We start from the raw sequence: 27,566 nt of genomic DNA on the forward strand, positions 1-27,566 counted from the left end.
ATTCACTTATTTATGTTTTTACTGATAACTGTGTTTAAGGCTAATGAACTTTCTATTGATAACTGCTTTAAAAATAGTCACAGATTCTGATATGTAGTATTTCATTTTTTTATTCCAAAAATCTGATTTATATTTCCCATTTCTTTAAAGAATTGTTTAATGTTGGGTTTTACAATTTTCCTCATGAAAAGGACTTGTTAAAATTTGTTGTTAATAATTTCTACTTTTATGGCATTGAGATCAGAGAGTGTTACTTATAATATTTCTACTCTATAGAACTTGCTGATGTTTTCTCTGTGACTTAATATATATCAATTTTTTGCTGAATGTTCTACTTGCACGTGAGAAGAGGTATATCCCTATTGTTAGGGTATAAGAGCTTTATATATGCATGTATTCCAGAAAAATCTATCTTATTATGTTATTTTAAAAATTTGTTTGTTTGTTTATTTATTTATTTATTTATTTATTTAAAGATTTTGCTTGTCAGAGAGAGAAAGAGAACGCACACAAGCAGAGCTGCAGGCAGAGGGAGAAGCAGGCTCCCGCTGAGCAAAGAGCCCGATGTGGGACTTGATCCCAGGACCCTGGGATCATGACCTGAGCCCAAGGCAGACGCTTAACCGACTGAGCCACCCAGGCATCCCTGAATTATGTTATTTATTTCTTTGATATCTTTACTTATTTTTGTCCATGGAGAATAGTGTGTTATATTATCGTTACTAATTGTGGCTTTTAGCATTAAAAAGTGCTCTTGATCAGGTCAAAGGCTCTATGACCAGAATTTACCTTTTATGATATCAGCATTGTAACCTGACTTTTGTCATTTCCATTTTCCTGAGATATTTTTGCCCATCCCGCCATTTTTAGCCTTTCTGAGTGAGAGAGATCTCTTGTTATCAGTGTATAGTCAGGTCTTACTTTGCGAGTCAAATTGAAGATCTTTCTCTTGTAATAAGTGAGTTAAACCCATTCATATTTATTGATAGAGCTGCTACGTTTGATCTCAATTCTGTTTCCTTCTTTACGTGATGTAGTTTCTTTGTTCTTTCACTTTTTAATTTCTTTTTTTTTTAAAGCTTTTATTTTTAAATATTCTCTACACCCAACGTGGGGCTGGAACTCACAACCCTGAGATCAAGAGTCCCATGATCTTCCAACTGAGCCAGCCAGGCGCCCCTCACTTTTTAAATTTCTTTTGGTATGTGGGCAGTTTTGTACCTTATTTGAGCGGTTTCTTTTGTAGTTAAGCCTTTTATAGTGCCCCATGTCCCCTGCTTTCTTATTTAACCTGTTAATATCTGCTTTGTCCATTTTCAATGGTATCCTTCTACTCCCTTTGATTTCCTTTGTAACAGTCTTGACTTTATTCTACTTTCTTCATCCCTCTTGCCTCCCATTTTAAAAAAGAATCATTTATTTATTTTAGAGAGTATGAGGTGGGGGAGGGGCAGCGGGACAAGAAGAAGGAGAGATGCAGCCTCCCCGCTGAGCACAGAGCCTTTTGAGGGATTCAAGCTCAGGACACCCCCTCCCACCCACCCAGATCATGACCTGAGCCCAAACTTAGAGTGAGACTCAACCGACGCTGAGCCACCCAGGTACCCCTCTCCTCCCATTTTTAGTTGCATTTTTTCTCCTTACTATTTTGATATGATATTCTTCCACTCTCATCTCTATCTTTGTTTTATTTTTATTTTTTAAAATAAATTTTAGTGATCGAGTGATTGTATGCTCTATGCCCAACGTGGGGCTCGAACTCACAATCCTGAGGTCAAGAATCACGCGCTCCACCCACTGAACCAGCCAGACTCCCCATCTTTGTTTTAGTCTTAAATCTACAATTAAGTCAATTGAGTATATCAGACTTTTTTTCTGAAGTTTCTCCTGTCATTTTGCGGGATAGGAAAGAACAATCTTCTTTCTTTATACCCTTCTAGGTTCTTGGCTGAGGCTCTGTAACAAAGACAGATTAGCAAGAGAGGAGCTTACAAATTTATGTTTCCCTTGACATGGGAGCCTTCATAAGGAAATGAAGACCTGAAGGGGTTAAACCTATGCTAGGTCCGGTGAAGAGTAGAAGGCTGTGGGAATTGTGGCAAGACACAAGGATATGAGCTAAGGGTAGTAAACTGAGGAAAACTGAGGGAGGCCTCTTCATTGGGATTCCTCTTGGTGTCATTCCATCTTGGAGCTAAGGACGCCTTTTCCTCTGGGTTTAAGGAGGGCATGTCTCGCATGAGGATCTTATGACCCGATTCAGGGGAAGCCCATTTCTCAAATTCCTTCAGCTTAAAACATTCAGTATGCCAAGGTGCCATATTTGGGGAAGTGTGTCCTGAACCCCATCAATCTCTTGGTTGAATGAAGCTCCTCTTCTAGTAGATTCCTCATCAAGGGCTCAAGAGTATGGTATAGGTCTTGAATGTTGAAGACTTGATGACAACATGGGGTGCCTGGCTGGCACAGCGCTTAAGCGTCTGCCTTCGGCTCAGGGCGTGATCCCGGCGTCCCCGCGTTGTGGGATCGAGCCCCACATCAGGCTCCTCCGCTGTGAGCCTGCTGCTTCTTCTCCCACTCCCCCTGCTTGTGTTCCCTCTCTCGCTGGCTGTTCCTATCTCTGTCAAATAAATAAATAAAATCTTTTAAAAAAAAAAAAAGACTTGACGACAACTTGATTTGATATAAAATTCTTATTTCACACTGTCATTGCTTGAGGTTTTTTGTTTGTTTTAATGCTGCTCTTTTGTTGACTTGCTTTCAGTGTTGATTTTGAGAGGCCCGATGCCAGTCTAACTCCTGTGTCCTTGTAAGTTGTTTGATTTTTTGGCTTGGAGGCCTTGGGGTTTTTTTGTTTGTTTTTCATCTTTAAAGTCTAATCATTTTACTAGGGTATGTCTCAGAGTTGATCATTCTGGGTCAGTTTTCCTAAGTACAAAATGGGCTTTTTAAATACATAGATTCAGATACTCTTTATTTCTGGAAATTTCTCTTGGATTATAGTTTTAAATATTCTGTTCCATTATCCTGTTTTTCTTTATCAGATTCCCTTATATTTCTCTATCTTTATCTCTATCTATCTATCTATCTATCTATCTATCTCATCTATCATCTATCTTGCTGCTTCATCTATTTTTTTTAAAGATTTTATTTATTTATTCATTAGAGAGAGAGAGCACAAGCAGGGGGAACAGCAGAGGGAGAGGGAGAAGCAGGCTCCCCGCCAAGCAGGGAGCCCAATGGGGGGCTGGATCCTAGGACCCCGGGATCATGACCTGAGCTGAAGGCAGACACTTAACCATCTGAGCCACCCAGGTGCCCCATGAGCCATCCAAGCGCCCCTACCTATTTCTAATTTAAACATTTGTGTCCCTTTTTAGTTCTTTTCCCTCCTCATTTTAATTTTCTTGGTTATATTCTGGTCTTTCTTCAATGTACTTTATTACATTTTTTGCTTGACTCATTCTTCCTTAGGCACCTCTAATTTTACCTTCCTTCCAGAGATAATTTTGTTTCTTCCATTTTCCCCCCTGAGTTCAATGAAATAGCTTTTCGTTTCTTCCTGTTATTTGCCTATTTCGGTGTTTTAGTTGTGAAATTCTGATTCAAGGTTTTTCATATGCCCAAACACTTGTTTGAAGATATTTAGTTCGGTTTGAAGCGCTGTGCTAGTTTTCTTCTGCTTTGTCCTTGTTTTTTTCTTTGAGGGTTGGATGAGAATTTTCATCAGGTGAGGTGGGTTCTCTCTCTCTCTTTCTCTCTCAGTAGCTTTATGTAAGTGTCATCTACTTTCACCCCTTCCATTCTCGGATTTGGGATGATTTACAAAATTCCTAGTTCCAGGGCGCCCTCTTCCGTTAGGAGAGCAAACCAGGTTTTTTTTCTTTTTCTGAGCGGATGGCTGCGTGTGTGTGTGTGTGTGTGTGTGTGTGTGTGTGTGTGTGTGTGTTGGGGAGAGGGGTTGTCCTCCCAAGTTGTTGTTTTCTCTTACCTTGCAGGACTCTAATTTTTCACTTTTGCTTCCTTTCCCATCACCCTTCAATCTCCAAAGTCCTCCTTTTCTTTTACCTCCGCCCTCCAACGTCATGATGCCTTTCAAAGAACGTCACCTTGAATGAATGCGTGGAAGTCCCTTCCTTGCCCTAAGTGCTCTGATTCTCCGGGACTCATGGTCAGTGTTTTTGCAGTGGGGTGGACTTTCTCTCTTTCTGGCAGGACTTCAGACCAAGCTTAGGGGCTACCCCTCTTCTGCTCCGTCTTCCCCAGATGGCCCCCGTCCTCCATGCAGGCTGGCAGCAGGAGGTGAGCTGCACCTCACTGGGAACTGACAATTATTTTTCTACTTAAAGATAATGTGAAGTTTGGGCATTTTCTTTATGCTGGGTATGCTGACGGTATGGATTTTGGTGGTGTGATTTGTCCTGGCTTTTGTTTTTTCTCTTTCCTTCTGTCTTTTGAGAGCGTGTGGGGAGGTTGGCATTGATGTGGCCACCATTACCTTGGTTGTCCAGAATTCCATTTCTTGGGTTTTAAATCACTGAGAATGTTTTGGGCTGTTTATAACAAATAGCCGGGCTCAGATTGGCTTAGACAGCAGGAAAACACACTGCTTTACTGAGAACTAGAAATCGGACGCAGGGCTGTGTCCCCATTGGGCTCTGGCTTCATCCCTGGGCAGGTGGCAGCAACAGTTTCGGAAGTACAAAGTCCAGAGTCCACCAAGTCCTGCCCTAGATTGGATTCCCTCGAAGCCGAGCCCATATGGGGGGGGATTCTTGTATAACGGATGTATTGATGGAGTCCTCCCAGGAGACATGTAAGGGAGGTGGCAGGATATAATGGAGGCAAGCCGCTGGGCAGAGATGCGGTTTTAAGAGAAGTAGGGCCTCTGATCTCACAGGCAACTCTGGAGCATGAACAACACCCCAGCATTTGTCCTGGGGAAGATGGGACAAGGGAGGTTGGTTTTATAGCTCTGCATCGATGGTTGATGATGACCGGATCACGTTCCCACTCCTAAGCCAAGTAGTAGTCTGGTCGAGCTCTGCCACGGCCCCAGAGCTGGGACACGTCAACTTGCCCTAAGTCATGTGAGAAAGGAGAGAGTCCCAGAACAACAGTGAGGTGCAATGAGGAGAAAGTGGACACCAGGCAGGCAAGCAAGTCTCCCTCTTGTGCCAGACACAGGGGCGCAGCTGTGAACACACCCCATGAAGGGCCTGCCCTCCTGGGCTTTCAGTCTGGCCAGGGAGATACACAATGAGAAAACAAGGTGATTCAGGGTTTGGTAGGCACTGTGGAGACAAAGCAAGACAAGGGAATAGAGATGTCATGGATGGGGCTCTCCTGTCAAGAGAAGGCCTCAGCTCATTTGAGCTGAGTCTTGGAAAAAGTAAGGGGAGAAGAGGATTCTGGCTGGGGGAGCAATAGTGAATGAATGAAAAAAATGCCCTCAGGAGGTCAGGATTGTTGAGACAGGGGAAGAACTTTGGGCGCACAAATGAGGCTGCCCTCATCCGGAGGGGGCAAAGCGTGCCTGGGGTAGAAACCCCAAGTTTGGAGCCTGGGCTGGTCAGGCAGCAGGAGGGGCTGGGATCAGAATGTGGCCACCAGAGGGAACGGTAAATGCAAAGGCTCTGAGGTGAGAGCTCAGAGTGCCTCCAGGAACCCAGGGGGGCTGCCTGTGGCTGAAGCTGGGCTGAGGGTGGGGCAGGAAGGTGACTAGAGCTGAGAACAGGGAGGGTCTGGTCCCAGGAAGAGGTCTGACTTTATCCTAGGATGCAGGGGCCCAGGACGGATTTTTAGCAAGAGAAGGATGTGCTCAGACTTTAGTTTTGTGGGGAGTGGATTGGAATGGGCAGGGGTGGAAGTGAGGGGACCAGGCAGGGACAGTGTCTTGCTGGGATGACACTGAGAAATGAGAAACAATACAGGCCGACTCAACTGGTGCGATGGGAGAGGGGGGTGTGACACTTAAGAGGCAGGGACAAGGGTGATGGAGGTTAGTGGCTGGGGGCCAGGTGGGAGGTGTGCCCATGAATCTGGAAGGGAAGTCCCAAACACATGCCCACAGGTCAATGCCAGAGCCCACAGCGTGGGGGTGACAGGGTGTGGGGAGCCCCCTGACTCCCCTGCCCCCTTCCCCATTGGCAGGGTTCTGGAGCACCTCAGCAATCTCTCCAGAGAGGTGAGCCTGGACTATGAGCGCAGCATGAACAAAATCAGCTTTGACCAGATTGTCTCCTCCAAGCCGGACACGTTCTCCTACGTGACCCTGCCTGAGAAGGAGGAGGAGAAGGTGCCCAGGCAAGGTGAGGGCGGCTGGACGAAGGCGGGCCCCGTGGCCACCCACGTAGCCAGAGCCCTCCCGCTCCTCCCTGTAAGGTGGTCCGTAAACCTGACACTCCCAGCTTCTTCCCCAGCTGCCTAGGGAGCTGGGGCGGGGGCCGGGGTGTCCATGAAGGCTCTTATAAAAACTAGGAGTCTTGGGGCACTGCTTAAGATTCTCTCCCTCTCCCTGTGCCCCTCTCCCCATCCGCCTCTCTCTAAATCAAGCAATCGATCCATCCATCCATCCCAGTAGTCTGAGTAGCACAGAAGGAAGCAGGTAATGTGTATTAGGACAACCACTGTTCAGAAGCGGATGGAAGGGCTCTGACGGTCTGAGGGACATAGAACAGCAGGAGCCGGTGGCATTGCTGCAGCCCCATCTGACCCGTGGCAGACTGAGTCTCGAGTAGGACACTAGTTCCCCCAGGCCCTCCTTGCTTTGACTTCTCTGATGACTGAATTTCATTTCCCGGCCCGAGCTGCCACATGTATGAAGTGTCCAGGAAGCTGGGGTGGGGCATGGACAGTGGGCAGTCCGAGGGTCCCGGTACCCTCATCTCCCTTGCTTGGTGCTGGGTTGTATGCAGAGTGGGCAGGAGTGAAGGGGGACAGGGTCCGTGGTTCTCATCCACTTCAAAGGGGTCAGTGACCCAGAGAGGCCCGGAGGGGATCCATTTACTCACCCCAGAGCAGGCAGCTTGCTGCGGGGAGAGAGGGGTTCTGGGGATGTGGTTTCTCTTTGGGAGGAGATGGGAGTTGTATCTCTCCATCACCACCCTGTAGAGCATCCTAACCCCTGGTGTGTCCCAGGCCAATCTGACACTGGCCCTCCGCCCTCACCCCTGCAGGGCTGGTGAGTGTCCCCAGCTACCCCTTCCGGGAGCAGAAGGAAGACTTCACCTTTGTGTCCCTGCTTACACGGCCAGAGGTCATCACGGCCCTCAGCAAGGTGCGGGCTGAATGCAACAAGGTGACCGCCATGTCCCTGTTCCACTCAAACCTCTCCAAGTACAGTCGCCTGGAGGAGTTCGAGCAGATCCAGTCCCAGACCTTCTCGCAGGTGCGTGGGCTTCCGGGGCTTGGAGGGCCACATGCAGGCTGGAGCCTTGGAGCTGACTGGCCAGCGGTGAGGCCGTGAGCCCCTGTTCTCCTTAAAACCTAGACCTTGTGGGAGGCTGGGGGTGGCCCCGGTGGATGGTTCATTTCAGAGAGGAGACCCAGGGTAGGCTCCCAGGCTCCCTTTCTAGTCGCTTGCCATCCAACCCTGGTGGCCTCTGAAGCAGACCCCTTGTCTTGGAAAGGAGAGCAGGAACCCCACATACCCGCTAAGTTTGGGGTGTGAGGGAAGAAGGGGCAGCCTTGTGGGAGACCATCACCAGATGGCCCAGGAGAAAAGCTCCCCGTCCCTGCTTCACTCTGTGTCTGTCTCTGCTCATTTCCTGTGTCTTAGTCCCTCGGTCTCTCCCTTAGGTCGGGAGAAAGCCCTGCTTCTGCTGCTCCTCCTCCCTCCTGCCCCCAGAGGAGCCCCGGTCCCCAGGGTCACAGGAGGGTGTTGGTGGTAGGGCTCGGCCGTCAGTTGGGGGGGGGGAGATCCTTCCGTGGTCATCCGGGTCCTGAGGCTGGCCCGGCACCCTGCTGCCTCCGGTCACCGAGCGTGGTGGCTGTGGGCACAGGTTCCCGGGCGGCCCGCCTGATGCCACCATGGCCACTCCAGGTGCAGATGTTCCTCAGGGACAGCTGGATCAGCACTCTCAAGGTGGCCATGCGGAGCAGCCTGCGTGACATGAGCAAGGGCTGGTACAACCTCTACGAAACCAGCTGGGAGGTGTACCTCCTGTCCAAGCTGCGCAAGCTGATGGAGCTGCTCAAGCACGTGCTGCAAGACGCGCTGCGCTTCCTGGTGCAGGACTCGCTGGCCAGCTTCTCACAGTTCATCAGCGATGCGTGCTGCAGCGTGCTGGACTGCCCCGATCACATGGTCTGGGGCCACGACCTCATCAACAGCCCCTACAGGTGGGGCTGGCCGAGCGCAGGCGCCGGGGACGCCCCCACTACTCCTTGCTAGGCTGGCACAAGTGGGGGGGCGGGGCAGCCGGGACCAGCGTGCCCTGCACTACCGGGTCCTGGATGGTAGGGAGAGCCCGGCCCCTGCCCTGGTGGCCCGGGAATGTCCCACCAGCTCTGACTCGCACGTCTCTGGGTGACCTTCGTTTTCTCCATCAGTCCCTGAGTTACTCAGTCAAAAGAAATATTCTTCGAGCACTTGCCATGAGCCAGGTGGGGTTCTGGGGGAACCAGAGAGGCATGACTCCTGCTCTCATGGGGGACAGACAGCAAGCAAATGAATCAATAGACGGTCACTGCCGATCTTGGCAGGGGCCGTGACAGACCCCGGGTGGGGCAGGGGACTCTGCCAGGGGGTCAGGGTCATCTGAGTCAAGACCTGAGACTGAGAGGAAAGCGGCCAGGGAGATGTGTGAAGGAGAGGCCCCGGGTGGAAGGCCCAGCACATGTAGAGGCTCGGAGGGGAGGAAGATCGGGGGGCAGTCAAGAATGGAAAGGCCAGCAGCTATGGCTGGAGTAGGGAAGGCTGGTCAGGATGATGGGGGAGAAGTTGCAGGGACAGGCCAGATCAGAGCCTCCTGGGGTCACAGTCGGGGCTAGATTTATTCTAAGTGTGGTCGGCAGCCATCAGAGGGGAGTTATAATCTGATTAAACAATGCTCTGGATTTGTAGGGACAAGTGAGGCAGAAGACAAATCAGACCAAGTCTCCTGCCGTTGTCTAGACAAGGGATGATGCGGCTGGGACTTGGGGGGGGGGCAGATTTGGGGCCATGCCTGGGTGGCAGTGCTATGGGCCTGGTTGCAGTGGGAGGAGGTTGGGGGGAGACAAGCTGACTCCTGGGGTCCACCACTAGTACCGAGCCCTGAGGGGAGCTGGTGGGAGTCACGGGACACAATGTTTGAGATGCCCATTAAAGGCCCAGGTGGGTGGTAGATGGCAATCCAGAGTGCATTGGGGAGGCCTGGCTGGGATCTAGGCTTGAGGGTTGTTGGCATGTAGTGGGCATGTGAAGCCAAGGATGACAGCCTTCTGGGGGCAGCGTGGGTGCCGCAAGGATCCAGGGTCTGGCTCACCTGCCCTGATGACCTCAGAATGGCATGGTGGTCCTCCCTCTCCCTGGTGCCTGTGAACCTCTGGGCAAGTGGCAGGGAGTGAGTAATCTTTGGCTGGTCTGTGTTTTTCTGGTAACTTAGAGGTTTCTAGAAGGAGGGAGGAGGCAATTCTCATGCATGAAGAAGCTCGAGAGCCATCATGCTGGCAGGTCTCTGCCCACCGTCAGCCTGACTATTGCCCCACAGGCCCCGGAAGAATCCCTTGTTCATCGTGGACCTGGTGCTGGATAGCTCGGGGGTGCACTACAGCACGCCACTGGAGAATTTCGAGACATCGCTGCTCAACCTCTTCGACAAGGGCATCCTGGCCACGCACGCAGTGCCCCAGCTGGAAAAGGTACAGCCACAGTTCAAGGCCCAGGGCACCTGCTGGCCTGGCTGCTTGTGGCTACCGAGCCAGAGGCCAACTGTATTAGAGCAGTTCAGCTTTATTTCAGGCCTCCCCCCTGGTCGGTAGTGTGCTCAGACCTTCAATTCTCACTTATTCCTCACCACAAGCTGTGCTGGGAACCATTAGCGTCCCCATTTTGTCGTGCCCCATAAGGGCACAAAGTGACTAAGTGTCAGACCTGCGATTGGAGCTGGGCTCGTCCACGCACCCCTGTCACAGCTGTCTGGCCCGGATTCTACCCTCTTGATCCCACCCAGCTCCTGGCCTCTCTCTCCCGCTAAGATGTGGTTGCACACTGACCTCCACACTTGGGACTCCTTGCCAGAAGTCCCTGCTCATCACACACCTGGTTACATCCCACTCCTCCCAGCCCAAGAGCTTCTAGAACTCCAGGCCCCTCTTGTTTTCCTTACTGGTTAGCCAGAGCCATCAGTGACCTGGTGGTCCCGTCTTCTCCTTTCCTGGGCACTGGACTGTCAGGCCCGGGCAGAGGAAGGCACTGCCCCTGGCGGGCAAGGGGGCTCCTGGGGCTTCCAGCCCTGTATTAGTCCACAGCCTGCACTCAGAGGCACCACAGCAGACCCTCTCCCCAACCCTCACCACGCTGTCTGTGATTGGCCACACTGCTGCCCCGACCCCCACCACGCTGTCTGTGATTGACCACACTGCTGCCCTGACCCTCACCACAGTGCCAGTGATTGGCCACACTGCTGCCCCGACCCTCACCACAGTGCCAGTGATTGGCCACACTGCTGCCCCGACCCTCACCACAGTGCCAGTGATTGGCCACACTGCTGCCCCGACCCCCACCACGCTGTCTGTGATTGGCCACACTGCTGCCCACTCAGGCTTCGGATCCCATCTCTAATTCCTCTGCCCACCTGCTGGGTGGCTCATCCGGCTCTCCACCCCTGGCTCCGCAGCTGGTGATGGAGGACATCTTTATCAGTGGCGACCCCCTGCTGGAGTCCGTGGGGCTCCACGAGCCATTGGTGGAGGAGCTGCGGGCCGTCATCGCCAATGCTATGCGCAAGGCCATGATCCCACTGCAGGCTTACGCCGGGGAGTACCAGAAGTATTTGGAGCTGAATAACAACGACATTGCCACCTTCCTCAAGTGCGTGCGTACATCTGAGGGCGTCTGGGTGTCGGTGTGACTCCCGGCCACCCACTTACCACCGTCTGCCCTTCGCGTGTGCCCACTGTCCACAGAGCCTACCAGACACGTTCCCCGTCGGCCTCGGAAGTACGGGAGGTGGTGCTCGCCCACCTGCGGGAAAAAGAGATCCTGGACAGCTCGCTGCCCAGCAGTATCGTCATTGGGCCCTTCTACATCAACGTCGACAACGTCAAGCAGAGCCTGTCCAAGAAGCGCAAGGCCCTGGCCACGTCCACGCTGGACATCCTGGCCAAGAACCTGCACAAGGAGGTGGACGATGTAAGTGCCCGCCCACCCGGCCCTGGTGACTGCAACAGCACGTGCACCCGCTCTCGCGTCGGGGACGAGCTCCCACGAATAAGGTGTCCCTAGGCAGGGCGAGGGCTGTCTGCAGATGCCCAGGCCGATGAAAGGATATGAAAGTCAACCTGCTTTGACCCCCGGCCTGCCGGCAGGGAGCTGTCCCATACGGAAGATCCCAGGAAATGGGGGCTGCTACCTCTTTTCCTAGACTTGGAAAGACCTGGGAATCTCTCCCGAAGATGGGCCATTTCATGGAGCCGAGGGTGTGCGAGTGGCCTCAGAAGCCCCATGCATGTGTTGGGCGGGCACAGGAGGCTAGGGAGGCCTCAGCTCCGTAGCAGGTCAGCTGCAGGATGTGGCAGGGTGGGGGCAGTTACCTGTCGGGAGACACTGGGATCCAAGGAGGAGGAGCAGGCCCCAGGAAAGGACGTAGAGGGTACATGGCCTCCCCAACGCCCTCTGCCCACCGCCAGATCTGTGAGGAGTTTCGCAGCATCAGCCGCAAGATCTATGAGAAGCCCAACAGCATCGAGGAATTGGCTGAACTTCGAGAGTGGATGAAGGGCATCCCTGAGAAGCTGGTGGGGCTGGAGGTGAGGCGGGTGTCAGGGGGCCTGGGGGTCAGGGCTGGGAGATTAGGAGCCAGGAGGCTAGAGGTGAGGTAGACACAGAGAACGAGGGGGGAGTTGGGAGGTTACCAGGCTGGATGCATGGTGGAGGTTCAGAACCATGCTATCTGGGAGGCCAGGAGGGTAGAAGGTATGGGACGGGGGCGGGGGTTGGAGGTGTGGCAGCTTGGCCTTTGGAACCCTGAGCCCAGGGCTGGCCGTGCACCCTGCGCCTCCTCCCTAACCCCAATCCTCCCTCTGTGGAAGAGAGCCACCTTTCCTTAGCGCCTAACCACTTTGGGGTCCCACACATGCAGTTTCATTACCACCTGTCCGTGCAGGAGCGGATCGTGAAGGTCATGGATGACTACCAGGTCATGGATGAATTCCTGTACAACCTCAGCACAGAGGACTTCAACGACAAGTGAGTGGGAGCAAAGAGGTGCTGAGACACATGGCTCTCAGATATCCCCGTAGCCGTGGGGGGATATGCCAGCCAAGATGTCTGAGACTGTGGCTCCACGTGGGCCGGGGTCAGGTGGCCAGTGGCGCAGAAGGAAATCACATGAGCCTCTTGGCCCCCTCACTCTGACTCCATTCTCTATACCATTGTCAGCCTGACACACACATGTTCACACAGGCCTGGAATCCCCTTGTTTGTGGTGGGGGCCCTTTGGGATCCTTGGGACCACAGAGAACAGGCAAAGCCAGCCTGGTGGTCAGTCCTTGGGGAGCAGCACTTGTCCCCACCCAGCTCAAGAGCCTTGTGGGAAACAGCCTTAGGTTGGGACTGCCTTACCGAGGCTCCCAGAAACCCCTTGTCCACCCTGCCTGACGGGCCTGGGGTGACTTTAGAATATCGGGGCCTGGGAGAGGTCGGCACTGTCTCCTGGGACACCTGTCAAGAGCCCCAAGGCACTAGCTTTGCAGTGCGTCCCAGTACTCAGGGTGGGCCTCCCCCAGGGTCGGCATTCCTAGGCCAGATGCAGACAGAAGCCCCTAATTCCACAGAGCCCCCACATCAGGCAGCAAAGGGAGTCGGTCTGATATGAAGGAAGCTGGCCTGGTGGCCTGGGGGGGCACCAAGGAAGTGCAGACTAGAGGCTGTTGCTTTGCCTCATGGGAGAGGCAGAATGTAAGGGGGTGCCCAGCATGACCTCTCTCATTTCCGACACCGTTCTCCCCCTTGCCCCGTCACTGCACTGGGCACCGTGGAAATGCATCTCCCTGGATGCCCACCATAGCTCCCAGACCACAGCCGCAGGGTAGGGACAGCCTCCCCGGCCAGGCAGGCCCACACCCTGACCCCGTTGGTGGCCGTGGCTGCCTCCAGCTCACTTCCACTTCCTGGTTGCTTGGCCCTGGCTGGTTCCAGCCACTGCCTGGATTCCCCCATCCTCCCCTTCACCCTGGGTGCCCCTGCCTGGCTGTGCCACCCCATGATTTCACCTGTGACCTCCCCCCCCCAATGCCCACCCCTGGCTCCTCCAGGTGGGCTGCCAGCAACTGGCCTTCTAAGATCCTTGGGCAGATAGAGATGGTGCGGCAGCAGCACATAGAAGATGAGGAGAAGTTCCACAAAATCCAGATCATGGATCAGAACAACTTCCAGGAGAAGCTGGAGGGACTGCAGGTAGGGCTGGTTCAGGGCTCTGCTACGCCTCGCTCCCCACCATGTGCTCTGGGGCCAGGCCTGGCTTCATGCATGCAGGAGGGACTGTGGTAATGTTTGGCGGGTGGACTGGTGGGTGGATGAACAAATGGCTGGAGGGGTGCCTGGGCAGCAAGCTCCAGAAAATTCAGGGTTACAAAGAGTCCCAACTCTTCTGTTGTGTCCTCTGAGCCCCGGTGAGCAAAAAAATGGGCACAATGTTCTAGGCGCTGGGGCTCCCTCTGACCTTGCTGTGTCACCCTGGGACAGTCAGCCTGCTTGTGATGGGCCGGGAACCGGCTTGCTCCAGAAGAGAGTGCCCTCAGCTGGGAGCTGTTGCTGCCTGGGGACCTCGGGCTCCTGGGTGTGTATGGGGATGCAGGCACATGGTTGGGGCCCCAGAGGCCTCTGACCCCTTGCTCCTTGGCCCACAGCTGGTGGTAGCTGGCTTCTCCACCCACGTGGAGATCGCCCGAGCGCACGAGATCGCCAACGAGGTGCGGCGGGTCAAGAAGCAGCTGAAGGACTGCCAGCAGCTGGCAATGCTCTATAATAACCGCGAGCGCATCCTCGGCTTGCCCATCACCAATGTAGGCCTCCTGAGGGCCCGGCGTCCCCTTGGCCCCGGGGCTTGAGGGAGAGCCCATGCTCCCAGGTGGCCGGGCTAGGTAGGGCTTGGTGGGTAGGACTGAGTAGGCTGCAGAGAGGAACTCTCCAGCCCCGGCCCTCAGGGCAAGGAGATGGGCTGGAACCAGGCAGAAGGCCTAGCCGAGCCACTCCGAGCCCAGAGCCTGTGTGCGGCAGGAAGAAGGACAGCCAGGCCAGGGCTCGTGGGGACAGGAAGCAGGGACGGCAGCCGGGAACAAGGAGGGGGAGAGGACCTGGCCCAAGAAGGAGCAGTGTGCAGAGAGCCCGGAAAGGACCCCCAGACAGCCCTGGTTCGTCTGCCCCCGCAGTACGACAAGCTCTCCAGGATGGTGAAGGAGTTCCAGCCATTCCTGGACCTCTGGACCACGGCCTCTGACTGGCTGCGCTGGTCTGAGAGTTGGATGAATGACCCCCTGTCGGCCATCGATGCTGAGCAGCTGGAGAAGAACGTCATCGAGTCCTTCAAGACTATGCACAAGTGTGTGAAGCAGTTCAAGGACATACCAGGTAGGCAGTCGAGCCAGCCTGTCCCCTCTTGCCCCGCCCGTGCTGGCTGCTTCTCACGCCTACCTGTCCTGCCCGGCAGCCTGCCAGGACGTGGCCTTGGACATCAGGGCCCGCATCGAGGAGTTCAAGCCGTACATCCCGCTGATCCAGGGGCTGCGCAACCCTGGCCTGCGGAACCGGCACTGGGAGGTGCTGTCCAATGAGATCAACATTAATGTCAGGCCCAAGGCCAACCTGACCTTCACTCGCTGCCTCGAGATGAACCTGCAGGACCACATCGAGAGCATCAGCAAGGTGGCCGAGGTGGCTGGCAAGGAGTACGCCATTGAGCAGGTGGGTGGCCCCCAGGAGGCTCACCCAGCCCCAGGGCCTGGGAGGAGGACACTCGTGGGCCCCATCCCTGGGGTCATTCCCCAGGCTCAGGGGTTGAGGTGCATTTTATTCAGTGGGTTAATCATGGATGTAAAGTGCTTGGTGCAATGTTCACCAGCCCTATTATAACTCAGTTACTCCTCTCAAGTACTTCTTGGCCCAGGAGGGAGCTGAAAGTCTTACCCTCATTTAACAGATGAATAAATTAAGGCTCCGAGAGGTTCAGCAACTGTCCGGGGTGACATAGCCAGTAAGGGCTAGAACTGGGACCAGAGCTTCTAACCAGCCTCCCAGTGTAGGTGTATGTGCTGTACTCGGGCAGTACGTGTGTGAGTACCAGACGACCTTGAATTCAGACGAGGTCCCTGGGGGATTTGGTGCCCAGACCAGCGGAGAGTATTTGCCAGATGGCCACGGTCATGGCTGGGCAGAGCCCGTTCTTCTGCGTCCAGTGCTGCTCATACAGCACGTGTGCCAGCTCCTTCTCGGGACCCAGCCTTGACTCGCCCCCCACACTAGGCACTGGATAAGATGGAGAAGGAATGGTCAACCATCCTGTTCAACGTGCTGCCATACAAGGAGACAGAGACCTACATCCTCAAGAGCCCGGACGAGGCCTCACAGCTGCTTGACGACCACATTGTCATGACCCAGAGCATGTCCTTCTCGCCCTACAAGAAGCCCTTCGAGCAGCGCATCAGCTCCTGGGAGAACAAGCTGAAGCTGACCCAGGTGGGCCCTCGCTGGCCTCACTTGCTCCTCCCCAGTCCTTGCGTAGGCGGCCTTTCTGGCCTCTGGGTGGGGCTCGAAGTGGGGGGTGTCTCACCCAGGTGCGTCCTGCTCCTCGGTCCCTGACAGGCCCCTCGTTCAGGGCCGAGCGTCTAGTATGAGGCTGTCCATCTCTGAGGTTTGGCTACCAGAGGAGGCGGTTCAGGACGTGAGGCTGGGGCCCGACGTTGTGGCTGGGGAGGGGCATGAGACGCCTGCTCTTGGGACCACGAGGACCTCCAGTCTCAGAACTTTCTGGGCTGGACACCACGAGGCCTTGAGGCTCCTCCATGCCGTCTGCTCTGCTCTGAGCCTCCCATTCCTCACTCATTTGAAGCTGGCTTGGGGTAAAGGGGCCGGGGCGTTGGGGACTGCCTCTCTTTAGGGCTGTCTGCCGAGCCTTGGAGGACTGTCCTGTGGTTAGGCCTACTGCTGTGATTCTTATGGTCCCTTCCCTGGGGCCTTCCTGGGAGCTCCTCAGGGACCTCCCGTGAAGGCCAGGAGCTGAGTGAGGAGGGCTTATGTGTACGCTCCTCGGATCACCCAGAGATGTCTAAGTTGGTCAGCAGTGTCCCTGGGTCTTCCGCCTTTGCCCTCACTGCCCTCTCTACCTAGAGTTCGTCCCTTCCTGCCATCTCCAAGGGTCAGCATCCAGCAGCCCTCACTGCCTCCCCCACATCTAGCGGCGAGGTGGCCCTTGGTGCCTCTTACAAAGCCCATCACACATGCTGGGCCCTTGGTGATGCAGAGGCAGAACTGGCTGTTCTGTGGGCTGTGGGCACCTCAAGTGCAGGGACCCCATCCTGTTTCCCTCTGTTTCTGATGCCCGCATGGGCAGAGCACAGGCCTGGCACAGAGCTGGCTGAAGAACACATCTCTTGAGGAAGGGAATAAATGAATGAATGAATGAATGAATGAATGAACGAACGCATGCATGAATTTGCACTGATAGGAAAAGAGATAAATCCACAGAGAGGAGTTTGAAGGTAGAAGAGGAAAGCAGTTGGTTTTGGAGGTGTCTTGTTCTTGGACTGAGGTTTTAGGGATCTCAAACTCAAATCCCAGTACACCTCAGAGAATCCTGGGGTCGTAGACCCAAAAGTCCTCCCAGGAAAGGGGACTGGTTTGGTCTTCCACGCACCAGGCTCTTTCCTCTGTGACTGCAGGGCTCACTGGTGTGAGGGTGGTTCTGTCTTAGGGAAGAGTGGCTCCTCTGGCTCTGTTGGAGTCTTGGGTGTGCTCTGGGGGACTGGAGGTTTCTCTGGAGGGCAGGGCCTCTGTGCAGCCTTGGCTCCCCGGAGCAGTGGCTGGCAGGGTCATCTGGAAGTCCCCCCGTGGATGCTGGCTCTGATGACCAGGGCTCTGCCCAGCAGTCTGGTCGGGTTAGATCTCCAGGTCAGCGGGGACAGGACCTAAGGTGGACCCCAGGCCCTGACGGTCCATGCCCTGCCCAGGAGGTGCTGGAGGAGTGGCTGAACTGTCAACGGGCCTGGCTCTACTTGGAGCCCATCTTCAGCTCTGAGGACATCAATCGGCAGTTGCCTGTGGAGAGCAAGCGCTACCAGACAATGGAGCGGATCTGGAGGAAGATCATGAAGAACGCCTACGAGACCCGTGAGGCGAGCTCCCATGGGGACAGGAGGGGGCAGCCGGTACCGCCGAGGACCCTGATCACATTGTTGGGGGCCTCCTGGTGTCTTCTCTCTCTGAACAAGAAAGACTGAAGGACAAGCCTGAGGCCTGTGTCCCTCTGAGTGGACTCCCCAGACTTGAGACATATTCCTCAGAAACACGATAGTTGGTTTTCCCCTTGAAGATTTGCAGTCTACATTAGGATTTTTTAAAAAGATTTTATTATTTATTTGAGAGACAGAGAGTAATTGTGAGCAAGGGGAGGAGCAGAGGGGGAGGGAGAAGGACAAGCAAACTCTGCCCTGAGTGTGGAGCCTGACACGGGACTCAATCTCAACAACTCTGAGATCATGACCTGAGCCGAAGCTAAGAGTTGGACATTCAATTGACTGAGCCACCCAGGTGCCCCTACATTATCAGGATTTTAGAGGATTTTATTTATTTATTTTATTGTGTATGTAGAGAGAGCATGGCGGGGAGGTACAGAGGGGAAAGGAAAAAGAGAATCTGACGCAGACTCCATGCTGGGCATGGAGCCTGAATCAGGGCTTGGTCCCAGGACCCCGAAATCATGACCTGAGCCAAAACCAAGAGTTGGACGTTCAATTGACTGAGCCACCCAGGCGCCCCTACATTAGGATTTTAAAGGCTCTGACAAGTCCCACAACAAATCAAATGCGTTGGCTTTGTTTAACTCTAATGGTTTTTTTTTTAATTTTATTTCTTTATTAGAAAGAGAGAGCATGGGGGGCAGGTGCAGAGGGAGAGAGAGGGCTGAGCAGAGAGCCTGATGCGGGGCTTTATCCCAGGACCCTGGGATCATACCCTGAGCTGAAGGCAGACACTGAACGGCTGAGCCACCCAGGCGCCCCTAATATTTTTGACCATAGACTGTTTCCTGTGGTTTGACGGGGGTAATGGATGTGGGCCGTGGCTCAGAGAGCCCTGCCCCCCCCTCCAGGTCCTACTGGGGTCTCTGGTCAGCATGGGTGCCCTCTGAGCCCCCTTGCTGCCTCCTGGTTTGACCATGCTCGCTTCCACTTTCTGGCCTGGGCCATTGCAGGTAATCAATGTGTGCTCTGACCAGAGGCTGCTGGACAGCCTGCGGGACTGCAATAAGCTGCTGGACATGGTGCAGAAGGGCCTCAGCGAGTACCTGGAGACCAAGCGGGGCGCCTTCCCCAGGTGGGTGCCACCTGGCCCGTGCCCACTCTGTTGGTGTCTGCCCTCGGGGCTGGGGTGCGAGGCTGCCCTGACCCACTCCCTCACCCCTGTTCCCCTTGCAGATTCTACTTCCTGTCAGATGATGAACTACTCGAGATTCTGTCCCAGACAAAGGACCCCACAGCCGTGCAGCCCCACCTGCGCAAGTGCTTCGAGAACATTGCCCGGGTAGGTAACTGGGCCTGGGGTTCAGGCCCAGGAGCCTTGGGTTACCTTCCCAGGGAGGATAGCTCTTTTCTGGCCCCAAGTCCTTTTAGCAGGAGCTGAGGTGGCCCGTGACATTCCTGGCCCTTGGCACCAGCAGGGGCTGTGGGAGGAAGGGCGGCTGTAGAAACCCAGCTCAGTGCACCGAGGTGCCAGCTGGGCCGAGAAACCCAGGAAGCAGAGATCTCCTGAATCACCTCATCCTCATCTTCGCTTACAAGGGAGGCCACACAGGCCTGTGGGGGAGTGGGACACACAGGGCAGGCTTAGCCTCCTTCCCCCAGCGGGCTGGGCACACCCACATGCAGTCGGGGGGCGCAGTGGAGGGGGCAGGGCCAGCCCTGGGGCGGGGGCTGGGGCGGACGAGGCCTCTGGGCACACCTGGGGAAAGGCTGCTCTCGCTCCTCCCCTGCCCACAGCTGCAGTTCCAGGAGGATCTGGAGATCACACACATGTTCTCGGCGGAGGGCGAAGAGGTGCAGCTGTCCTTCTCCATCTACCCGTCCAGCAACGTGGAGGACTGGCTGCGGGAGGTGGAGCGCAGCATGAAGACCAGCGTGCGGGACATCATCGAGAGAGCCATCAAGGCCTACCCCACGGTGAGCCGTGCCCCCCATCCCAACATAGCCTCGGTGACACCCCGCTCCCTCACAGGGCCGCCTGCCCACCCACCTGCCTCATCCTCGGGCTCTCAGTCAACCAGGGGATCTCTGGGGGCAGGTGGCCCTTGGGGCGCTGGAGGAGGCATCTGAAAACGGTCCAAAAAGTGAGGCGTGCCCCCAGATAATGACCAGCTACTGTGGTTGTGTTTTAAGCACTCACTGTCAGCCCGGCCCGGCCCCGGGCCTCCCCCGCATCGCTGCTCTCAGTCCATGGTCAGCAGCTCACCTGTGGATTAGTTCAGAGGCGTGTTCTGCCCGAAGGCATGTGATTTGAAAGTGGCAGTCAGGATTTGAACCCGGGATGATGTTCCCCGAACCTAGGCTCCCATCCTTCTGCTTCAAGGTCTCCGCTGCTGAGGAAGTGAGGACTTGGCCGAAACCTAAGAGGCCCAGAGCTTAATGGCTTCTCTGTTTCTGAGGTAGAATTAACTACTTGGGCCTAGATGGACAGATGAAGTTTAAGCAAAAACGAGGCTGCGCGGTCAGGGCTAGCCGCCGCCTGGGTCAGCCCTACCTGTGTTATCTTTCTAGATGCCCAGGACCCAGTGGGTTCTCAAGTGGCCTGGCCAGGTGACCATTGCCGGGTGCCAGACCTACTGGACCATGGAGGTGGCCAAGGCACTGGGGGCCGGTAACCTCAGTAACCAGCTGTTCCCCCAGCTGGCCCGGCAGGTGGGAGCCAAGGGAGTCACCCTGTCCTCCCCCCATACACCCCACACCCTGGGAGAACCTGCTCCCCCAGGGGGCTTCCCTCTATTGATGCTGGAAGGGGCTTGGAGTTAGACCCAAGGAGCAATAGGTCCAACCCTGAAATGAGTGTCTCCCAACCCGCCACACAAGGGAGGGTCTGGTGGTCTGAGGAGAGCTCCGAGGCCAGGTGGGTGCCCCTCTCCCAGTGGTCAGTGAGGGAGCCACGTGTCTGGGGCCCTCCTGCACTGTCTCACGGGCTCTCCTTGCTCTGTGCCCTGGCTCCTCACCACACGCCTTCCTCAAGCTCCTTGCCAGGCTCCACCACCTGGCCCCCGAAGGCTCACAAGTCTCCGCATGCTACGGGGAGGCGGACGCCATGCCTGTGCCTCCGTTTTTATTTGCTTTCCTGCCAGACTTCCCATGGGACACATGCCCTGCCCACCCTCCCCTTGCGTTGTTCTGCACCCCTTCCCATCCTAGACCACCAGGAGCCCCCAGGGTAGAGAGACTGTTCCTGGGAGAAGCCCACCATCTGTGCACGGGAGGGGAAGCCTACCTAGCTCGACCACGCCAGTATCTGACAGTGTCCTCCCGCTCCCACAGCTCAGTGACCTGGTGGCCCTGGTGCGGGGGAAGCTGTCCCGCATGCAGCGGGCCGTGCTGTCGGCACTAATTGTCATTGAGGTCCATGCCAAGGATGTGGTGAAGAAGCTGATCCAGGAGAACATAGTCAGCGTGAACGACTTTGAGTGGATCTCGCAGCTGAGGTGAGGAGGCAGGGGCCCCCGGGCCACTCACGTCCAGGGCTGGGACAGGGTGGAGAGTCAGTCTACAGTAGGCCCTGGGACAAGCTGGATGGGGCACCTCGATGCCCTCCTTCCCCACCTCTCCTCGCCACATGCCCTACCCAGTGGCCCGTGGTCCCGTGGTCCAGGAGCCTATCCCCCTGCAATGCCAGGTACTACTGGACAAATAACAACTTGTACATCCGGGCTGTGAATGCCGAGTTCATCTACGGCTATGAGTACCTGGGCAACAGCGGGAGGCTTGTGATCACGCCCCTGACCGACAGGTGAGCATCCCCTCCCCACGTACCCTCCTGCCCTGGCGTCCTCCCTCCGGCTCTGGCCGGCCGGAGAGTCTGGGGACCCTGAGGCCCGGTGAGTCCGTGATGGGCCAGTCCATTCAAACAGTGTGGGGCTAGGAGCATGGGCTTCAGGTTCAGAACCAGTTCTGTCCCTCTGGTGGGCGACCTTGGACAGCTGACTCGACCCTCGAGCCCAGTTTCCTCTGCAGCGTCCTCAGGGTGGTCCTGAGAATTTCATGGGCTGAGGTGTAAAGCTTTTAGCACACGCATGGCACTCCGGAAGCATCTAGAGGGTATGAGCTTTACTAATTTCATCAGTCAAAGCCGCCTTTCAGGGCACCAGAGGGATTGACTTGGGAGAAAAGACGGGCAACCTCTTTATAAAGTGAACCACTCCCTAAGTCTCCAGGAGTCCTGAGGAAGGAGTGTGGCCCATGCCCACCTCCTCTCACTCCTGCAGGTGCTACCTGACTCTGACTGGAGCCCTGCACCTCAAGTTTGGGGGTGCCCCGGCTGGCCCGGCTGGCACAGGGAAAACTGAAACCACCAAAGACCTGGGCAAGGCCTTGGCCATCCAGACTGTGGTGTTCAACTGCTCTGACCAGCTCGACTTCATGGCCATGGGCAAGTTCTTCAAGGGCCTGGCCAGGTGAGGGTGCGCACGAGGGTGACACGCGACAGGGCAGGGCGGCTGGCCTCTCCCAGGGACGCTGCCTGAGAGGAGCCTCACAGGACGGTGGAGGGGACAGGATGGGATAATAGGAATCAAAGGCTCAGCCCCTGGTGGGCACTGGGGTAGGGTGGTGGGTGGTGGGAATATGGCTGAGCTGGCCAAGATGGCCGTTGGAAGCTTCCTCCCGGCAGAGTCACAGGGGGCCCTTGGAGGTGTCAGGTGGGCATATCCCCCCATTGTGCTTACCTTACTTAGTGCTGGGGCCTGGGCCTGCTTCGATGAGTTCAACCGCATCGACATTGAGGTGCTGTCTGTGGTGGCACAGCAGATCACCACCATCCAGAAGGCTCAGCAACAGCGGGTGAGCATCCAGGCTTCCACCACCACCCCGTGCCCCCTCCAGGTTACCACCGTATCACCTCAGCTGTTCAGCACACCCGTGCTGCCACAGGCTCCCCATGCTGGTGGCGTCAAAAGCCAGGCACTCAGGCCTGCCGTGAGCCCAGCCTCTCTCGTCTCATAGGGGACTGGGCAGTCCCACTCCCCCTTGTGGAATTGTCTCTGAGGGGCTTTTGTAGCCAGTCAGGGAGCCCCATGTCCCTGCCCCACTCTGGGGGCAATTTTCAGGCCAAGCTTCGGTGGATGAAGGGATCCCTCCTACATCCTGACCCTTATGGAAAGCCCCAGCCATTTGTCCTTTCTCTAGCCTCACTCAGAGTGGCCAGAGGTCTCCTCGTGGCAACAAGAGCTGGGAGGCTGGCAGGTGCCCAACCCCATCCCAGTAGGGCTCTGAGTCCTAGTCAGAGCTGAGTTTGCCCAAGTCCAGGAGAACCAGTGTCAGGAACTGGGGATAGGGTGTGCGTAGCAGGAGATGCGTGAAGACCTCAGGGAGATGGGACCTCAGAGGACACCAGTAGCCACCAGGACCCGAGGTCTTAGGCTAGATCCTGACAGAGGAGCCAACCCTCTCTCCTGGGCTGAGTGGCTATAGCCAGAACAGGGCATCCACAGGGACGAGGGGGCCCATCCAGAGAAGAGGCAGGTGAGCCAACCCCTTCCCCCGTAGGTGGAACGCTTCATGTTTGAGGGTGTCGAGATCCCACTTGTGCCATCCTGCGCGGTGTTTATCACCATGAACCCAGGATACGCCGGCCGCACGGAGCTCCCCGATAACCTGAAGGCGAGTTCCGGCACAGAGGCTTCCCAGGGTACTGGAAAGCACAGGGGATATGGCCTCAGAGGTGCTTAAGTGCTTATGCAAGGATTCCCCGGGGCAACCCTCCTGCCTGGGGGTCCTGAGACCTACCCCCAGCCATGGAGAGGAGGCCCCAGGCTTGTCCTCAGGCTTGGGAGAAGTCTGGGGGCGGGTTCAGGTCAACACGAAGAACCGGTTTCTAATGGCAGAGCCATCCAGCCACAGGGGAGGATATGTCAGCTGTGGTGGGTGAGGTGCAAAGGGGAATCCAAGCACAGGTGGGGCAGGAGGGCAGCGAGTCTGCCTTCTGAGGACTGAGGACCACCATCCAGAAGGATGGTCTAGAGAGTGGGCGGGACTCTAGGAGGGGAGGCCTGCCTCTCCGTTCACACGGGCCCGCCGTGCCCCAGGCACTCTTCCGGCCCGTGGCCATGATGGTTCCGGATTACGCCATGATCGCAGAGATCTCCCTCTACTCCTTTGGCTTCAATGAGGCCAGTGTGCTGGCCAAGAAGATCACAACCACCTTCAAGCTGTCTTCCGAGCAGCTCAGCTCGCAGGTGAGGCCCTGCCCCCACCAGCTTCCAGGGTGTGAGAGCCGCTCTCTGCTCTCCGTGAGCCCCATGAGATAGGAGTTACATCCCCACTTCTCAGCCGAGGGCTAGTTGGGTCAAGCATTAGGAGACCAAGAGCCACACAACCCAAGGCTGAGGAGCAAGTACACTGGGTCTTGTGGGACCAGAGCAGGACAGGAGCCGCCTGGCACCATGGGCCTTCCACACAGTGTGCTGAGCCCAGCTTCCGGGGCAGCTGCCGTTGGTACAGACCCCAGCACTGCTGGCTAAGCTTCCCTGTTTGGCTCCCTTCTCAGGCAGGCTCCCCTGCAGTGGCAAGATGAGCCTAGCTCTGGGCTTACATGCCACCAGCTTAGTTCCTCTTTCTTCATAGTTCTAGAAAAAGTCCCTGGTGTCATCCTAATAGGCCCCCTCTGGGTGACCTGCTCCTGGATGAACACTAGTCACTGTAGCCAGGGGGAAACCGTGCTGCCTTTGGCCAGGTGGGGCCCCCCAAAACCCATGGGCTGGACAGATCTGTTACTGGGAAAAACAGCTGCCCACCATAGCGCAGCCTGGATGCCCGCACCTCCACACACCTTCTTTCTCACCATCCACTTTCAAAAACGCTGCCCTCCCATTAGACCGACTGTACCCACATGGTTCTGGAAATGCAGAACCTTAAGTGGCAAGTCTAGCCCGTCATTTCATGCTGCTGCAAGTCCGAGACTTCTGGGAAGTGTGCTGGTCTGTGGGTCCAGTCCAGATGTAGCTCTCATGGTCTGGCCCCATGGGGAAAAAATGATAAAAATGTAACTATTTCCATACCACATGGAGAGAAATAGAACGAGCAGCAAAGAAGAGAAAAGCCACGGCGGTGTGGCTGAAAAGGTGGGTCTGGAGAGATGTTAAGACAATGTTAGAAGGAAGCTCAGTGGCCCTCAGGACCAGCCCTACCGCGGCACCGATGGGAACTCCTTTCATGTGTTGAACAAACCGGAGCGCCTCCCTGCCCCTGGTGCAGTGCTGGGGCCGCAGGACTCTTCCAGGGTCGGACCCACACAGAGTCCTCACCTTCAAGGGCCACGAGTCAGGCAGGGGATGCTGACGAGGTGAGCCGGTGAAGGAGAGGGCCACTGGGATGGTAAGCAGAAGGTGCCAGAGGCATACGGTCGAGGGCATCCGGCTCAGGCGGGGGCCTGCAGGGGTGTGACCTTGCAACTTCCAGCTGGGGAGGGCCAGGTACTAGGTGGGGAGGCAGAGTGTTCCAGGCAGCAGCCCCCCAAGGCACAGGGCCCACCTGCCCCCCCTCCTGTGCGGCGGTGACAGGATCACTATGACTTCGGGATGAGAGCTGTGAAGACTGTGATCTCGGCTGCTGGGAACCTCAAGCGAGAAAACCCCAGCATGGATGAGGTGAGCTCCATCCCAAGGAGCCCAGGGTGCGGGGCCGCAGGAGGGCTCCCAAGGGGCTGGGGACGGGTCTGACCCGGGTCCCCTGAAGGCTCCACCGGCCTCTGCTGCAGGAGCTGATATGCCTCCGGGCCATCCGAGATGTGAACGTGCCCAAGTTCCTGCAGGAGGACCTCAAGCTCTTCTCTGGGATCGTGTCAGACCTGTTCCCCACCATCAGGGAGGAGGAGACCGACTACGGCATCCTGGACAAGGCCATTCGCAAGGCCTGTGAGAACAGCAACCTTAAGGATGTGGATGGTGAGCCGCTAGCGCCCCCTTACAGTCTGGGAGTGGCCGCCCTAGGATCCGGGGCAGGGGCGGAAGACGGGCCAGTGCTGCCTCAGGGTCGCTCACGCCTGGCCAGGTGTGCGGCAGGTCAATCAGTCCCCGGGATAGGGCAGCTGACAGATGTCTAGGAGAAAGTCCTCTCTCCCACTCATGCCTCTGTCACCAGACGTGGCAGTTTTCCCACACCAACCAGTTCTCCGACACCAATTCTCCACTGGCCGTCCCACCATTCAGCTCAGTTCTGACACTAATCAGAGTCCAAGTCACAAGTAGTCACAAGTCACAAGTAGTGGGTCCCCAGGTTACCCATAACTTTTCGGCAGCTTGGCTACAAATCCGAGGTTCCCACGACCCCCTCCTTAGGTTTGATCATTCGCTAGAACAGCTCACAGAACTCAGGGAAACACGTTTATACTTACTACATGATAAAGGATATGGGAAAGACACAGATGAGCAGCCAGGTGAAGAGACACAGGGGCTGAGGTCTGCCTGCTTGGAGTCTGGGGTGAACCACCCTCCCAGCACATGGATGTGTTCCTAGACCAGGAAGCTCTCCGAATCCCATGCTTTGGGGATTTTTATGGAGCCTTCATCATGTAGGCATGATAAATTATTATCAATTATTATCCACTTCCAGCCCCTCTCCCTTCTCTGGAAATGGGGGAGTGAGCCCGAAAGTTCTAAGCATCTAACCATTGTTTGGTCTTCCTGGTGACCAGCCCGCTCCCGGGAGCCCACCACCACGAGGCGCCTCATTAGATCAACAGACATTCCTAGCACTCCGGAAATGACAAGGGTGTCAGGAACCAATGTCAAAGACTAAGTGTTAGAAAAGAAGATTCTCCTAGCATCCTATTGACAATGGTTTGAGGAGCTCTGCATTAGGAACGGGGCAAAGACCAATGTATAGTTTGCTGATTATTTTACAGCGGGGAAGCAGATCCTGTCATCTCCCCGAGGCCCCCTGCTTAGCCTCCCACCCCTCGTGGGGAGCAGTCACAACACTTGGGCCCCTCTTGGGCCTTGCTCCTCCCTGATAGAGGCTCTCCTCTGCCCCATCCTTACCTCCTGGGGCAGCAATGGGGTTTGATGCCATCACTGGGGGAAATGGTGAGCTGTGACCTGCCCACGCCCCCTGCCCCACCACACCACAGCCCCTACTGTCCTCTTTTGGAGCAAAGCATATTACTGCCATCTTGGATTTGCTCACACTGCCTGTGGACCACAGCCCTGGTGTCGTTGGGCTAAGGAACATTTGGGCCTTCCTTGAACCAGTTTGTTACAAAGGCCACCACTCAGATGGAAGAACTCTGGGGGATGCCGCCTTCAGTCTCCCTCTGACCTCAACCCTCTTCCCTGATAGAAGGTGGGGGCCTCAACGCAGCCACTGCACGGCCATGCAGCTCGAGCTCTGGTCCCACCATCCCTAGCCCGGCAGACCTTTCCTCTCCTCCTAGACCCTCCCTGCCAGTCCTTTGTGGAGTGGGGAGGACGCTCCTCCAGGAAGTCACCCCTGGCCATGTGGCCACCCTGGCTACACGGCCCCCCTCTGGGGCCTGATGCACTCAGGCTGCAAGGTCTGACCCCCACGCCCTCCAGTGTCCTTCATTCCACATGGAGCTCTGATGCCACTTGCTGCCCGCCAGGTCCCAGAGGGCTTGTTGAGTGAAGCCTCAAAATCTCTCCCTCATGGCCTTGGGTCAGCTTAGCAATCACTGAAAAACTGGACCTTGTCCCATTAGCAGGGCCTCCCAGACATGCAGCGCCACAGCGCCCCCCACCAACTCCCCGAGCCACTCTTGGGCCAAAGTGCTATGCTCATTCCCTACCTGTGTGGCTCTGGCCCTCTGCCTACAACGGGCAGCTGTCCCACAGCTCTGGTCTTGGTCAGTCGAAGCTCCTGACTGATGCTCCAATTTTGTCCCTGGGATTTTGCCATGTATTGGCCACCATTTACTCAGGGCATTGCTTTCAGTGGGCTGGGCA

The 27,566-nt window shown here is 56.0% G+C and overlaps 1 protein-coding gene across 1 annotated transcript in view; it reads left to right on the forward strand.

The window, feature by feature from the left end:
- DNAH1 (dynein axonemal heavy chain 1) overlaps positions 1-27,566 on the forward strand; it is a 74,945-nt gene that overhangs the window by 18,561 nt on the left and 28,818 nt on the right. The window contains exons 9-34 of the mRNA XM_048227067.2: positions 6,154-6,311; positions 7,179-7,390; positions 8,045-8,343; positions 9,696-9,846; positions 10,824-11,017; positions 11,113-11,338; positions 11,836-11,955; positions 12,312-12,394; positions 13,462-13,603; positions 14,056-14,211; positions 14,578-14,776; positions 14,856-15,109; positions 15,668-15,880; positions 17,371-17,535; positions 18,612-18,733; positions 18,835-18,940; positions 19,396-19,575; positions 20,170-20,310; positions 20,932-21,095; positions 21,287-21,400; positions 21,876-22,064; positions 22,344-22,449; positions 23,155-23,268; positions 23,694-23,843; positions 25,167-25,253; positions 25,364-25,550. Coding sequence (XP_048083024.1) covers positions 6,154-6,311; positions 7,179-7,390; positions 8,045-8,343; positions 9,696-9,846; positions 10,824-11,017; positions 11,113-11,338; positions 11,836-11,955; positions 12,312-12,394; positions 13,462-13,603; positions 14,056-14,211; positions 14,578-14,776; positions 14,856-15,109; positions 15,668-15,880; positions 17,371-17,535; positions 18,612-18,733; positions 18,835-18,940; positions 19,396-19,575; positions 20,170-20,310; positions 20,932-21,095; positions 21,287-21,400; positions 21,876-22,064; positions 22,344-22,449; positions 23,155-23,268; positions 23,694-23,843; positions 25,167-25,253; positions 25,364-25,550 — 4,232 coding nt within the window. The remainder of the gene's footprint in view (positions 1-6,153; positions 6,312-7,178; positions 7,391-8,044; positions 8,344-9,695; positions 9,847-10,823; positions 11,018-11,112; positions 11,339-11,835; positions 11,956-12,311; positions 12,395-13,461; positions 13,604-14,055; positions 14,212-14,577; positions 14,777-14,855; positions 15,110-15,667; positions 15,881-17,370; positions 17,536-18,611; positions 18,734-18,834; positions 18,941-19,395; positions 19,576-20,169; positions 20,311-20,931; positions 21,096-21,286; positions 21,401-21,875; positions 22,065-22,343; positions 22,450-23,154; positions 23,269-23,693; positions 23,844-25,166; positions 25,254-25,363; positions 25,551-27,566) is intronic.

Source organism: Ursus arctos, unplaced genomic scaffold (assembly GCF_023065955.2).
Source record: "Ursus arctos isolate Adak ecotype North America unplaced genomic scaffold, UrsArc2.0 scaffold_14, whole genome shotgun sequence".
NCBI lineage: Eukaryota > Metazoa > Chordata > Mammalia > Carnivora > Ursidae > Ursus > Ursus arctos.